Source organism: Felis catus, chromosome E1, assembly GCF_018350175.1.
Source record: "Felis catus isolate Fca126 chromosome E1, F.catus_Fca126_mat1.0, whole genome shotgun sequence".
Classification (NCBI taxonomy): Eukaryota; Metazoa; Chordata; class Mammalia; order Carnivora; family Felidae; genus Felis; species Felis catus.
In genome coordinates this window covers 7,987,911-8,002,767 of record NC_058381.1, presented here as the reverse complement: position 1 = coordinate 8,002,767, position 14,857 = coordinate 7,987,911, and the positions used below count along the sequence as shown (strand labels likewise).

At 46.1% G+C, this 14,857-nt stretch overlaps 1 protein-coding gene across 1 annotated transcript in view; it reads right to left on the bottom strand.

The window, feature by feature from the left end:
* COX10 (cytochrome c oxidase assembly factor heme A:farnesyltransferase COX10) overlaps positions 1 to 14,857 on the bottom strand; it is a 140,360-nt gene that overhangs the window by 40,684 nt on the left and 84,819 nt on the right. Inside the window, exon 5 of the mRNA XM_011288832.4 lies at positions 3,196 to 3,266. Within this exon, the coding sequence (XP_011287134.3) occupies positions 3,196 to 3,266 (71 nt within the window). The remainder of the gene's footprint in view (positions 1 to 3,195; positions 3,267 to 14,857) is intronic.

Genomic DNA, 14,857 nt, shown 5'->3' with positions numbered 1-14,857 from the left:
GGGCTCTGTGCCTGATGTGCAGAGCCTGCTTGGGATTCTGTCTCCCTCCCTCTCTGCCTCTCCCCTGCTCTTTCTCTCAAAATAAATAAACACTAAATAAAAAAAAAAAGCCCTATCATCTGTGTCAGTTCTATAAGGCATTCAGTGCCCACCTACCCAGCCACATTTTTCTGGAAGAGAAAACCAAAAGTTCAGAGAATGGCCACCATGCAAGTGCATAAATGCACGGATGGGTCCACACAGTATTTCCCAGGTTCTCAAAAAAAAAAAAAAAAAAGAGAAAAGAAAAAGAATAATCCAGGCATATGTTTCTTTCCTTAATTGTATTCCTTTAACTTCTTAGAATACCCTTTTATTCACTTCAGTACAAATTTTCAAACTAAATTGCAATCACTTTAAAAAATTAATGCCACACACACACACACACACACGCACACACGCACACATACCCCCCATAAATGCTCATGGTATGTCTTATCTTCAGGATGGAGAGAAGCCAAGCGAGGTACAAAGGAGGAAACAGCCGTCAGTGGCAAAGATGTCCAAGGATTTCCTTCCCAGACTGACCATGCTTACTGCTGCCTGTCAGTAATGACGGGAACTTACACTTCACATGACAAACTGCAGCGTCTACGACGTCGGACAGATTCAACAAGGCAGATCAGTCCAATCAAATGGAGCAGTAAATTCCAAATCAAGAATTTCAAAATAAACTGGCTGGGCTTTACGCCTAAATGCCCAATAGCTATTGTGAATGTCAGAACCACCAAAGCTGGAATCAATGCTAACGGACAGACGTAAGACTTTCTACTATACCCCCGCAGCCAGCCACTTACAAAATGTGTGTCATAGATAACAATTTACTAAATTATAATAAAAACTACCTGGCAGGATACCAAGTCTGCAGTTTCAAAACCGTGACTCTCAGTGCAGGATTTCTGCCGCAGACTCGGAACACCTCCTACAATTGTACCGATTTAATAAAATACACGTAGCTCATAACAGAAGTTTGACTCTCTTTTTCCAGCCCCGTGAGTTGCCCTCTCGGAGGCTACTTTAGGCAGCAATTAAGGTTTATTGTCATAAAGGAGACCCGGGGTCATCTTGCAAAACAAAAGGTGAAGTTACAAGTTTAGCAAGACTAATAACTAGATGACAGCCTGTCTCCTTTAATTATTATTATTTTTTTTAACGTTTATTTATTTTTGCGACAGAGAGAGACAGAGCATGAACGGGGGAGGGTCAGAGAGGGGGAGACACAGAATCTGAAAGAGGCTCCAGGCTCTGAGCTGTCAGCACAGAGCCCGACACGGGGCTCGAACTCACTGACCACGAGATCATGACCTGAGCCGAAGTCGGCTGCTCAACCGACTGAGCCACCCAGGCGCCCCCAGCCTGTCTCCTTTAAAGGATGGGCATTGCCAAGGCCAACGAGCAAGGCCCCCACTCTGGATGCACTTAAAGGCCTGGCTTTCCTGGGTGCAGACAATGACCACACTGGGCAAGGTAAGAGGAGATACCAGAAGAATGGCGGGCCTCTATCTGATCGCCATTAGACGCCTAATGGCTGCTTAGTGGGCTTGTCCCGCATCTGCCTTGGTTCTAGAGGGTACGATTATACTGAGGAAAGGAGCAAGAACTTACGTGTGACCTGCCCAGCAGCACAAGCAGCTTCTAGTTTTTGAAATGAGTTACAAAGCTTGCATTTGCTCTTGTGAACCAACTTCACTCAGGGTCACCTGAGCGGCTCAATCGGTTAAGTGTCCAACTCAGTTGCAGCTCAGGTCATGATCTCATGGTTCGTGAGTTTGAGCCCTGAATCAGGCTCTGAGCTGACAGTGTGAAGCCTGCTTGGGATTCTCCCTCTCTCCTCCCTCCCTCCCTCCCTCCCTCCCTCCCTCTCTCTCTCTCTCTCTCTCTCTCTCTCACTGCCCCTCCCCCACTCGTGCTCTTGAGTGCTCCTTCTCCTCCCCCTAAAATAAATTTTAAAAACTTTAAAAGCCTATAAAACAACTTCAAATTAAAGTACTTCTGGGGCACCTTGGTGGCTAAGTCAGTTAAGCGTCCAACTTTGGCTAAGGTCATGATTTCACGGTCTGTGAGTTCGAGCCCCGCGTCAGGCTCCGTGCTGACAGCTCAGAGCCTGGAGCCTGCTTCGGATTCTGTGTCTCCCTCTCCCTCTGCCCTACCCTGCTCATGCTCTGTCTCTCTCAAAAATAAACATTAAAAAAATAACAATAAACATACTTCTGACACTTTTTAAATAAAAACACAGCAGATGGCTTGATTTATATTTCAAGAAAAGAAATCAATTATCAATAGATATGAGATTTCTCTTCTTACAGGTTTTCATGGCTCTTTGCAATATAATGGTATTTTAAACTCATTTAAGAACTGAATGGCTACAAACAGCTAATACTAAAAATCATTTTTGCATAGACTTCTGACTGTACCTGCTTTGTTTCCTTTATTGTCTTACTGAAAATGTGTGATTGGTTTGATCCACAAGTGTTACCCAATATATTTTAAGCTCCATGAGGGCACTGCCTGGAAATGTGAGGGCAGGATTCACTGATTTAGAATAGTCGTTATCAACCATTTGCCTCTTTTTATTCTTCTTGGCTGATGATATTCACTGGATTTAAAAAAAATTTTTTTTTTCAATGCCAGTTTCAAGGACTCCAGGAAGTTAAAACGTTTAATTATTAACCATTAGTGATATTAAAATATTTATATGCCTTTTAGTTCTACTTAATTGAATTTGGTAGAAAGAGTAATGGAGGCAGTCCTTTGCTTGGCAGATGACAGCATTATCAGTTTGTCTGCAAAAGTAAGGCTTCGGATAGATCTTTCTTCGGATACCTTATGTGGATTTATCTGAAATCACTTGTGCTAATGGAATGTTTTTATCCTCAGCCGGGACAAGTGAAACAAGTCCACATTTCAAAGTGGGATCTCATAAAGACATCCACACGGCATGAGTTTCCCCAACAACGGGACTGCAAATCTTAGCTCGGTTTTAGGTGCCCTGAGGTACACTTTGAGTAGAGGTACTGCATGTCCACACCAGTAGGTCCCTTTGGGGGTGTGTTATTTGCCCGCCACAACTCAAGGCACAAGACTGGGAAACGATTCGGGATAAACCAGCAAATGGATGTTCTAGACGGTGAAAGAGTCTTGGATTCGTGAGTTTACCTGATCTGTCCACGAACCAGAGGTCTGTTCTTTGTCCTATTCATGTTTGAATCAAATGGCACCTCAAAAAACTGCAAAAAGATCGAAAAGACAGAAGGCATTAAATATAATGTGAAACAAGTCTTCTCTTCTGCTTCTGTTCTATAATTTTGTCCACAGCAAATTTCATTTTAATTTTTACTAGCATGAACCCATACTCTTGGTACTCGATGGAGGAAAACTCTCTGGAAGAGACATGCTATAAAACTGTATGAATTCATTGTCCAGGTCATGCACGGGTTCCACACTCATCCACTCTGAAAACCACTTACTAAATATACAGCTGCTTCTTCCAGAGCCACTGTGGCGGGTGTAAAACATTAGTGCTCTAAATGATTTCAGCACCTTGCACACATCCCAAAGCCTGCGAGTCGACCAAGAATAAATGAACCCTGGGACACGGGCGACTGAAGCGATTAAGACCCCAGATGAAGCCGTATACAACCGACGAGGCTACCCTGTGACCAGGGTGACAACCCCTCTCTGCCTGGCCTAGTTCCCCTCTGTGCCTGCGGGTCCCAGCATCACTCGCAGCAACCCTTTCGCTTTCAAAGCATCCCAGTTTGGACAATACGTTGGTATCGTCACCCTAACAAAGAAGTACTAGACCTGTGGCCAAGAAATTCATACTATAGTGTAGGGGACAGCAAGCTCTAGCTTATGGGCCACCTCCAGCCGGCACCTGCTTCTGAATGGCTCACAAGATATGAATGTGTTTGTTTGTTTGTTTGTTTGTTTTTAATTTTTTTAACGATTAGAAAAATAAATCCAAAGAAGGAGAATACTTCGTGACATGTGTAAATTACATGACAGTCAGATTTTAGTGTCCATAAACGAAGTTGTACCATAACTCAGCCATACTCGTTTGTCTACGCCTTGCTCTGGCTGCTTTCACACCACAGCGGCAGGGTCGGGTAGCTGCAACGGAGATGGGATGGCCCAGAAAACCTAAAATATTTACTCTCTGGCCCTTTACTGAATACGGTGTGCCAACCTTTACTCTAACGGAAACACTGGCATACAGATGATCGTAATAACGTGTATAGTACAATGAAAGGGAGATGGTCTACGATGGGCTCGGAATCAGCTGGGGAGGCAGGGAAAATAGCCTTCTGAGCACTCTCCGACAGACTTAAGACTCAGCAGGAGTGCGATGCTTTAAGGGGATTGGAGGGAAGAAAAGAGCAGTCTAGACGCAGGAGGAAGCAGACAGAAAGAAAGGCACCGGAGGCAGAAGTTTCATGATACACTCAAGTCGCCAGAAGAATTCAGGATGGCATAGAGGTTAAGGGTCCGGGCTTTGCAGTTACAGATGAGGGCTACATTTCCGCTTTGCCAATTACGAGCGCCTAAGTAACACTGTCTACAAGCCCGTTTCCTCATCTGCAAAATGAGGGTAATAATATATAACTTGCAAGGTTAATGTGAGGATTCATAAGATACTGACATACAGTATAATGCTTGGAAGGTGCTTAATAATGGGTAGTTTATTTAATGTTTATTTTTGAGAGAGAGAGAGAGAGAGAGTGCGTGCGAGTGGGGGAGGGGCAGAGAGAGAGGGAGGCACAGAATCCGAAGCAGGCTCCAGGCTCCGAGCTGTCGGCACAGAGCCCGACCCAGGGCTCGAACCCACGAACTGTGAGATCATGACCTGAGCTGAAGTTGGACACTTAAGTGAGCCACCCAGGCGCCCCAACTCTCCTGTCTTTAAGTAGAACCACAAAGTGTGCAATCCTGCCCTTGTCCTGAGTTCTGATTTTGTAATGTCACTTGATGGTTGGTGTTTTTCCTTTGGATATTTTAACATCATCGCAAATGCAATGTGTTCCAAACTGAACTCAGCACATTTCCATGCAAATCAAGTACTTCTCCAGAGTTCTTTTTTTTTTTAATCAAATACATAACTTTTTCTCCTATAACTCATATCAAAATCTTTTTTTTTTATTTATTTTTTTTATTTTTATTTTTTTTAACGTTTATTTATTTTTGGGACAGAGAGAGACAGAGCATGAACGGGGGAGGGGCAGAGAGAGAGGGAGACACAGAATCAGAAACAGGCTCCAGGCTCCGAGCCATCAGCCCAGAGCCTGACGCGGGGCTCGAACTCCCGGACCGCGAGATCGTGACCTGGCTGAAGTCGGACGCTCAACCGACTGCGCCACCCAGGCGCCCCTCATATCAAAATCTTTAGATCAGCTTTGATTTCTTCTATTCATTGACCAACCATATTCATCGCCAAGTCCTGGTAATTTAGACTTCATAATCTCTCTCAAACCTGCCCTTCCCAGTTTACTGTACTATTAACACTTGTACGGAATCATAATAAAACTACTTGCTCAAAAAGATTGAATGATTTCATGTTCGCCTCACTGCTCATTCTCCGGTGGCCTTAGAAAGTCCAAACTCTTTATTTTAAGTTTATTTATTTATTTTGAGAGAGACAGAGACAGCACAAGTGACGGCAGGGCAGAGATAGGCGGAGAGAGAGAATCCCGAGCAGGTTCTGTGTTGCCAGAGCAGAGCCTGATGTGGGGCTCGAGCCCATAAGACCGTGAGACCATGACTTGAGCCAAAACCAAGAGTCGGACACTCAAATGACTGAGCCAACCAGGTGCCCCTGAAAGTCCAAATTCTTTGTATGTTACATGGGTTGAAGGCCATCCCTCATCTCACCCCATCACTATCTGCAACCTTTTATCACTTGCTTTACTTCTGTCCCTGTGCCACACTTGTCTCTGTCTTGTGAACATAGCCAAGGGCCCCGGGGAGTTGGAGACTTGGGCAGCTTTTAACTCCGAGGCCGGAGGAAACAGATGTCATGAAGACATCACCACAATCAGGATACTGTACATATCCATCATTCCCAAGTTTTGTCATGCCTCACTGTAATCCCCTCCCCCCACCCATAGCGGCCAGTGAACCACACCTTGAGTCCCTATAGATCACTTGAATTTTCCAGACTTTTACGTAAACGGAATTTTATAACACGACTTTCTGTCTGGACTTTTATTCATGAGGCAAAATTATTTTGAGATTCATCATATGGCTCAGTGTATCAATAGCTCATTCTTTTTTTATTGCTGAGCAATATTCCATTATATGTGTTGGTAATACCACTATTATAATAGATCTATTCACTTGTTGATGGATATTTGGGTTGTTTCCAGTCTGGGACTATTATAAAAAAGCAGCTATGGACATTTGTGTTCAAGTCTTTGTAGGGGCATATGCTTTTATTTCTCACAAGTAAAGAGTGTGCAACATACAGTAGGTATATATTTAAACTACGTAAGAAACTGTCGAACTGTTTTGCAAAGTGGATCGCCATTTTACATTCCTCCTATTGGTGTATAAGAGTTCCACTTCTAGACCCTTCAAGAACTCCATTTTGGGTCATCTCCTGTGCCAAAGACAAGGGGAACACAGCTTGGCCAGCACACAAAGGTAGTTATAAACACCAGCAGTGGTCCTGTGACCAGGTGCAGATACAAGGAATGTAATAGTTCTGAGTACTTTTCTCTTATTTGGATATAAACATTTTATTCCTCTCTCCCCTTGTAGTGGCAAAGGTATGCTGACGGTATTTAATCTCGTGTCTCAGAACTGAGGCTGGACAAACATCAAGGGGGGTGGGAGGGCTGTGACCCAGCCTGAAGACGGATGAACATCACCCAAAGAGGCAAAAAGGGACTAGTGAATCTTGGGTTAGTGAATTTGGGGTTGTAAGAGGGACACTTTCATCATGTCGGGCTACGGCCTTCTCTGGGAGCTAGGTTTGACCCAACGGCGTGTCCCGGTGCTCAGCTGACAAGGCGCTGTGTTCGCGTGTTGCTCCAGTCCACTTAGCCCGGAGCCACAATGCCCCACGCTCCCCTCCCTGTCCAGCTGTAGGGGCGGGACGGCCGCAGAGCTCGTATGCCATCTGGAAGGTGGAAGCGAAACAGCGGCCACACTCACACTTGGAAAACTGCTCTAAGCTCAGGCACTACCAAGGCTCACCCCCAACCGGTGGGGCTCTGCCTGCTGCCCCGGCCGCCTGCAGGGACACCGGGCCCGCGCTTCAGCATCCTGCCGGATCTCTGGGCCACAGCCAATTCCTGAGCCCGCCCACTTCTCAGAATCCTGGCTCAAGTCTGTGTGCCGTTTCGTAGTCAAGTGCACGTGCTCTTGCGCAGGTTACCTGTGTGGTCAAGGTTGCCGGCGGGGAGGCGGCAAGAAACAGACACGAGTTCCAAGTTCCCGTTTGTTCCAGTGAGTTTCACCTCAACCTTGCAGACTGCAGGTTGCTCCTGCTCTGCCCTCCCCGGCCCTCCCTGCCCTTCCTTCCTCTCTTCTCCGATGGTCCTGCTCAGCTCGGCCCAACACCAGGTACAGGCACCACCAGAGCCTTCCAGACGGCTTCACTCCCAGCACCGCCTTTGGCTTATTTCCCCACAATACATCCCTTAAATCACTCACAGTGGCTCTGACGTTCTGCCCAACCCCCAATAAGGGCTTCTTCTCTATTACTGTCAACACTGCCACTATTTAAAAGTATTTAAAATGTTTATTTCTTTCGAGAGAGAGTACAAGCCAGGGAGGGGCAGAGAGAGAGGCACAGAATCCGAAGCAGGCTCCAGGCTCCAAGCTGTCAGCACGCAGCCCGACGCGGGGCTTGAACCCACGAACCACAAGATCATGACCTAGCCGAAGTCGGACGTTCAACCGACTGAGCCATCCAGGCACCCCTAAGTTAGAAGTATTTAACTTCTCAATACGCCCATCTTATCTGAAGTCCTGAATGACAGGCTTCCTGAGATACGTGAATTTATAATTCTTAAGGAGAACCATGCAAATAGGCGCAAATAATTTTTAAAGGAACCAGCAGTGCAAATGAATATGTACATTTGTAGACAATATTACGTTCATTTTATGATGATTTATAAGTGTTAAAAAATTCTTTGCCCCTGAGAGTCTATAGTCTTTCCTGAAGTAGTTCAAGTTACATGTAATTAAAATGTTCCGAATCTGTTTAACTTCCCTCCCTTCCCCAACAATCAAACACTTTCTATTGGTATTTGAAATAACCTTTTCTTCATAACTTATTAATTTCATTTCACAGGAGTAATGAGGATTCCCATTACAAATCATGCTGTTTAAAGGCTGGCTAAGGTGTTATCTCACATAACACAGAAGCTCTTATATAAACAAGTATTTTGGCAGTTCGCAGGGCGTGGTTCAGGAACTGAATGAATTATTTCACCTGGATAAGGAAAGGATACTAGCTTGTCTCCGTTTTGGGCACGTCAGCCATCCGAAGATGGGAACCAAGGTCTAGAACGTGCAATCCAACTGCCGGGTGCCTGAACTTGGCGGGACCGTCTGACTCCCACGAATGCTTACACTAACTGGGACAGGCCACGTCTGGGTAGAAATACCATGCTAACCACACTAACCAAGACCGATGGTTCGTTTCAGTGAGCACTGGACCATCTTTCCTAGAACCAAGGGGCCACAGCTCATTACCCTATTTTACTCTGTTTTCCATGCATTTTCTATAATGCCTCTCAGTTTAGATATTTAAAGCATATTTCCAAAACATAAAGTACGGGGTAGTTAGATGACAAATGTAAATACTTTAGAACCCACAGCTGGCTTATTAACCTACTCACATTTTGTTCCCGTGCTTTATAATAAGTTTCTTTTTCATGATGTTATTAGCCTTTCAGTTGGCTCCAACTACTTCAGCAGTGAAGTAAAACTCCTGCAACGTGTATTAAAAACAAAATAGAGGGGCGCCTGGGGGGCTCAGTCGGTTAAGCGTCCGACTTCAGCTCAGGTCACGATCTCGCGGTCCGTGAGTTCGAGCCCCGCGTCGGGCTCTGGGCTGATGGCTTGGAGCCTGGAGCCTGCTTCTGATTCTGTGTCTCCCTCTCTCTCTGCCCCTCCCCCCTTCATGCTCTGTCTCTCTCTCTCTGTCTCAAAAATTAATAAACATTAAAAAAAAATTAAAAAAAAAAAACAAAATAGAAGGGCACCTGGGTGGTTTAGTCGGTTAAGCGTCTGACTTCGGCTCAGGTCATGATCTCATAGTGCACGAGTTCGAGCCCTGCATCGGGCTCTCTGTTGTCGGCACAGAGCCCTCTTTGGTTCCTCTGTCCCCTCTCTGCCCTACCCCACTCTCAAAAATAAATAAACATTAAAAAAATACCCCCCCCCCTCTTAATCACTATGAAAGAGCCTGGTGACATTTCTACACTAAAAAAAAATACAAATGCAGAATTACCAACCCTTAGAATATACTGTTCTGCCCCCTCTCCCATATCCTGACTACTCTGAATGATGGCAGAAGTAATACACCGTAGTGAGCACAATCTCGACAGCTGCTCAGGCCACACTGATTCTCTCAGGGGTCAGGCTTGCACCTGACCTGCCTTTGGAAGGCTCTGTTCCCTGGGTCCCAAATGGCTGTATATGCCAGTATGCACACCTGGACACAGTGACTGGTTTCCTGAGCAGGTATCTGATTCGAACTGGGCGACAGAGTCCTTCCTTGGATTTTACGAACCAAAGCCCAGGAAAATAGGTCCTCCCTCCTCTTCAGTTGTTTGTGGCCAAGGAGTAGGATAAAAGGAAGTGGAGAAGAGACCCAACAGGGATGCCTGGGGTCAAGTTACCTCTGGGGCTCCACCTCTGGCCCTTGACAGTTTAAATCAACCCTTTAATGGGACTCCATCTCTGGCCTCCAATGTCCTAATACGCGAGGACTGCAAAATACTTCAAACGTAGAGCAACGTATTGCACAGAAGGGAATAATACTTTGCTTTTTTCTTGGGGCAAACAACTTGCTTTTAATCCATCTGCGTTCCTTTTCAGAAACAGTTTTCAGTCTCTTTCCTCATAAAAACCCACCAGTCTTCCGGCATTCTTTTCAGTTTCAACTTTTTACTTTTTATCCAGGTTCCCGGCCTCATCATCTTCCCCTCAGTCACATACCCCCCCTCCAGCGAGCCTATATCATCTGTTATGTCAGTGGGGCTCCTGGGGCCACAGATGACAGAAAGACAGCTCAAAGTAGCTCAAAGAGAAATGGGGCTTTATCTCTTACAACAGGGTGGTAGCTGCTTTTGGGGATCACTAGCTTCAGTGTCAAAAGTGCTATCATGCTTCCGGCTCTTTCCAGCTCTTGACTCTGCTTGGAGTATTTCTGCTTGCAGGCTCTTGCCATCAAACGGCCAAAATGGCACTACCAGTTAGCAGAAAGTCTGTTTCCCGACAGATCTCTAAGAATCAAGTCCAGAAGCAGCGTTGCGACTAGGGGATGAGGTGACCATCCTTCGAGCAGGGAAGGGGTGCTCGTGGACAGACACAATGACGCAGTATCTCCCTCAAGCCACAGGCGTTATTTTCTCTGCATAGGAAAGAAAAATTCTATCGCCAGAAGAAGGTAGGAAGATGTTAGGCAGACAGAGGCAGTGAAATCGTTTACAACTCACTTAGAAAACCAACACCCCCAAATCACTTCCTTCCACACGTCACACTTGATAAAGTAACCTGCCTACAGCAGTGAAGGTATTCCTCAGTTGAAGTTTCTGAAGGGCATGAATCAATATGAACACAATAATTTGTATTAATCTTCGTCTTATAATCCGTTTGGGCATCAGTTTAATGGCTCTAGTGGATAGTGTAGCAAATGGATGCTCTTTTCTCCTCATTGCGACTCGTGGACGATACAACACACTGTTACACCAACGGACACGTATTTATTAGATGCCTGTTATGACGTATGTGCTTTTCTATTGTATCATGCTTTCCTACTAGCAATAATTATTACTCCAGAGAGATGATGCCCAGATGTAAGCTCCGCCTAGTCGTCCTAACGGATAACGCGTACCTGCGAAACCCCTGAGTTTTATGCGTGAGAATGATGACAGCTACCAAGAGTGGATAGAAGCAGAACCTGTTCCCAAGTGATGAACGTCCCTATTCTTACTCTGATTAATTGTACGCCATGCAAAAATGAGATGTGCTCTGGAGATGTGTGTAAGTCGGGCTCGGAAAATATTGACTTTGATAACAAGGCGTAACTTTCCTTCCCCTGTGCTGAATCACCAGAGCGACATTCTTCTCGAGGCTCAACGGGAAAACAAACACGAGGACCTTGTCCGTGTTTGTTTTTCCATCCATCTCCTCAAAGCTGTCAACAACTGTTTGTCATTCCAGGGCGGCTCACGGCTTCCCAGGTCCACGATAATGCCTCCATCAATCTCGGGCCAAGTTAAAAGGGATGCTAAAATAAATAAATAAATAAAAGCACAGGGAGAGGCCCCTTATCCGGCGGGATTCCATATGCCATGACGTGCGGCTTACAAATCAGTTAAGAGACCCGGTCAGCCATTACTCTTTGGTTGTTACCAATGTTCTACTTGCCATACCCAGAGTAAACAAGTTAATGAGCAAGACTCCTTGTTCCCATTGATTTTTCCCCACGAGGCATCTGAACCCATGAGTGCATACGTGCCCCGGCATTCGTCAGAAGTGGCTTCTCAGCTCAGGTGGTGAGGGGGGCACCGTTCTCCTCTAAACATGTTATTCAAGCCATCTACCGCTTCGTAGGTTGTACTTCAAGGCTTCGCTCTTACGGGAAAATAACAGAAAGGTATAAAAGGTCACCCAGCACTGATGAGACACCCAAAGTACCACATCCTGTAAGTAACAGAACTCAGAAAGTCTCATCAACTCTGACCAGCTTCCGAAAACCATACTATAGAGGCGCCTGGGTGGCTCAGTCGGTTGGGCGTCCGACTTCAGCTCAGGTCACCATCTCACGGTCCGTGAGTTCGAGCCCTGCATCGGGCTCTGGGCTGATGGCTTGGAGCCTGGAGCCTGCTTCCGATTCTGTGTCTCCCTCTCTCTCTGCCCCTCCCCCATTCATGCTCTGTCTCTCTCTGTCTCAAAAATAAATAAACGTTAAAAAACAAATTAAAAAAAAAAAAAAAGAAAACCATACTATAGGTCACCCCTCTTCCCGTCCAGAGAGATCTGGGTTTGTAACGCTGCTCTCCGAAAAAAGGTGGAAGGAATATACGACAAAATATTTACAATCCACTTTGGAAAAAAAAAAAGGTCTTAAAAACATTCTACCTAAGTGATATAAATACAATATTTGGACAGACCCTCTTTAGGTGAACTAATAAAGAATTACTGAATTGATCTAGGATAAAACCCACATTTATGAGGCCCTAGAGGATTAGAACTCTTTATCCCCCAGAATCACAGAAAGACAAAGCGATGACCCTGAGTATTTCTCAAGTACACCCATGACCGCCCCGTGGGCCCAGTGCCTCTCCCTCAATTCCAGCCCCCATTTCTTGTCCCATAGGTTGTAACACCCTCCTATCCACCTCCTGGTGCCAGTATAGATCCCCGGTACCAATTTTTCACTTGGTGGCAGGAGAGATCTTTCCAGACGCAAGGCGGCCTACGGGGCTGCCCCCGCACCCGGCTTTGCGTTCTGGCTTGGCCCTGGGGGCCACCTGTCCACCTGCCGCGGGAGCGCAGGCCACCAGCTCTTCGCCAGGACCCGGGCTGCCTCTGCCACTGTCCCGGGACTTGCTGCTTGGCCCCGCAGTTGGCTTTTCTCTGCGGGGGTGCGGCGGGGGTGGGAGAGGCGCGGTGGGGGTTGCACTGCGGTGGAAAGCCCGCCCTCCCCACTGCAAGTTTACTGCCCCCAGTCTCATGCGGCTCCTCTGTGCCCTGGACTGCCCTCACAACCTCTCCACCAACTTGGCCTGCGCCCCTCGGCAAGGAGGTTTCACGTCTGGCCGCTCTCTTCCCTTCCGCCCCCTCCCTTCCATGCGTGACATCTAACAGGGCACTGTCGTTTCCCGCTGCCATCACTCGGACATGTGCGGCCTCCTCTCCCACCCAGGGCTGGTCCCTCCACCCAGGCTGGCGATCCCGGTTCCCTCCCGCCTTCCAGGAAAGCTACGGCGTCACCTATCCCGTCTCTCTACAGCACACTCAGCCTTGCGGCTGGATGACCCCCATCTGTACCTAAACATGGTTCATTTTTCCCCAGCCCCAACTGTCCCCCAAGCCCCACATATACCTCGATGTCATTACCTGACTTCAGCACAAGGCTAGCATCTGGAAGAGAGAGACAACAGTCTCTTTTCCTAGTACGCATGAAGTTTGGGGCCCACATCTCGGCCAGAGTGGGGTCCAGGGTGAGGTTAAGAGCCTTCCAAAACCTCCAAATAAACTCAAAGGAATTTCAGCTCTGACAGCTGCCAACGACTATAATCCCATCTCTGCAAAATAACCCCCCATTTTTAAAATCGTTTGTTCCGAAGGCCAGTTTTGAAGAACAACAAATAAAAGCACTAAAGCCCACTAAAGGCTATTAATGTGAACAGATATTCTGACGGCAGAATAAAAAAAGAAAATAGCTTTTAAACCAGGGCTTACGAGATTAGAAAATCTTTGCTCACCTAGTGCTACATAGTTCATCGTAATCTAACAGGGACGCAGGACTATCCTATCAATACATTCTTCTGGATCCCTCCACGGCTGTAAAACAAACTAGGCACACTTACTGACAACGTTAACAGTGATAAAATAATATGACAAGAGTCTGACCTCTGAAACAGCTCCCTAACATACCACAAAGAGTTTACATGCCGCTCTTTAAAAAAAAAAAAAAAAAAAAAAAATTAGGACGTGAACGTTTTTAAAAGGCAAGAAGTAAGTAAAATCATCTTTTCCGAGTACTCCGCAGCAGAAGAATGGTAGGATCTACTCAAAAGAGGAAAGGTTATACCACATGTTGAGCAATAAAGCTGGCAAATTTACAGCGGTTCAAATGCGGCTGTAACATACATCTGGTCACAACAGGGCCGGGGCTAGAGAAATCATTAAGCAATCTGAGAACTCCCAAACAAAGACACTGTAAAATTCTGAACTATAAAGCAAAGGAAACACACTTAATCCCTCAGGGGTTGCAGTATGTATTTCAACTGGGTTATCCTTTCCCCCGTAAGGACACAGAGACACACCAGAAGGTGGAGTGACACAATATCTCCACTGTACGCATGTGGGCACGAAGCCAGCTTGCCCCAGCGCTCCTGGCACCTGTTGGCTTAATCATCCATCGCATTGCTCTACACGGCAGAGAGAAACTGGAAGGGGGGGACGGGGAGCAAAAAGGAGGCGGCGGGGTGTGGGTGGGAAAAAAAAACACGCGCCATTCATTTCGCCTATCGGAGAATATATACATATACCTTTGAAAAAATCGTTAACGCGTTCTTTCTGTAAATTTTCGGCAACATGTTAACACATTTCTTCGAAGATTACAGTTTGTTTTTGAACGTGGGGATACTCTGCGACTGAAGAGGGAAATGATTTGGTGTGCTGGGAGACACCAACTTTCTTAGCAAATATTATCTTAGCAAAGGGACCTGAAACCTCTCTTTAATGACCCTGTTCCTTCCATCGCGGGGATCCTGTGTTGGGGGAACACTTATAACGTATTCCAACTTCAGTAAAATTTCTCAGCTGCCCGTCTCCACCACCATCCTCAAATAGTCCCTTACTGATTCACTAAAATTATTTCAAATTACCTTGTTAAAAATCTTCATGTTTA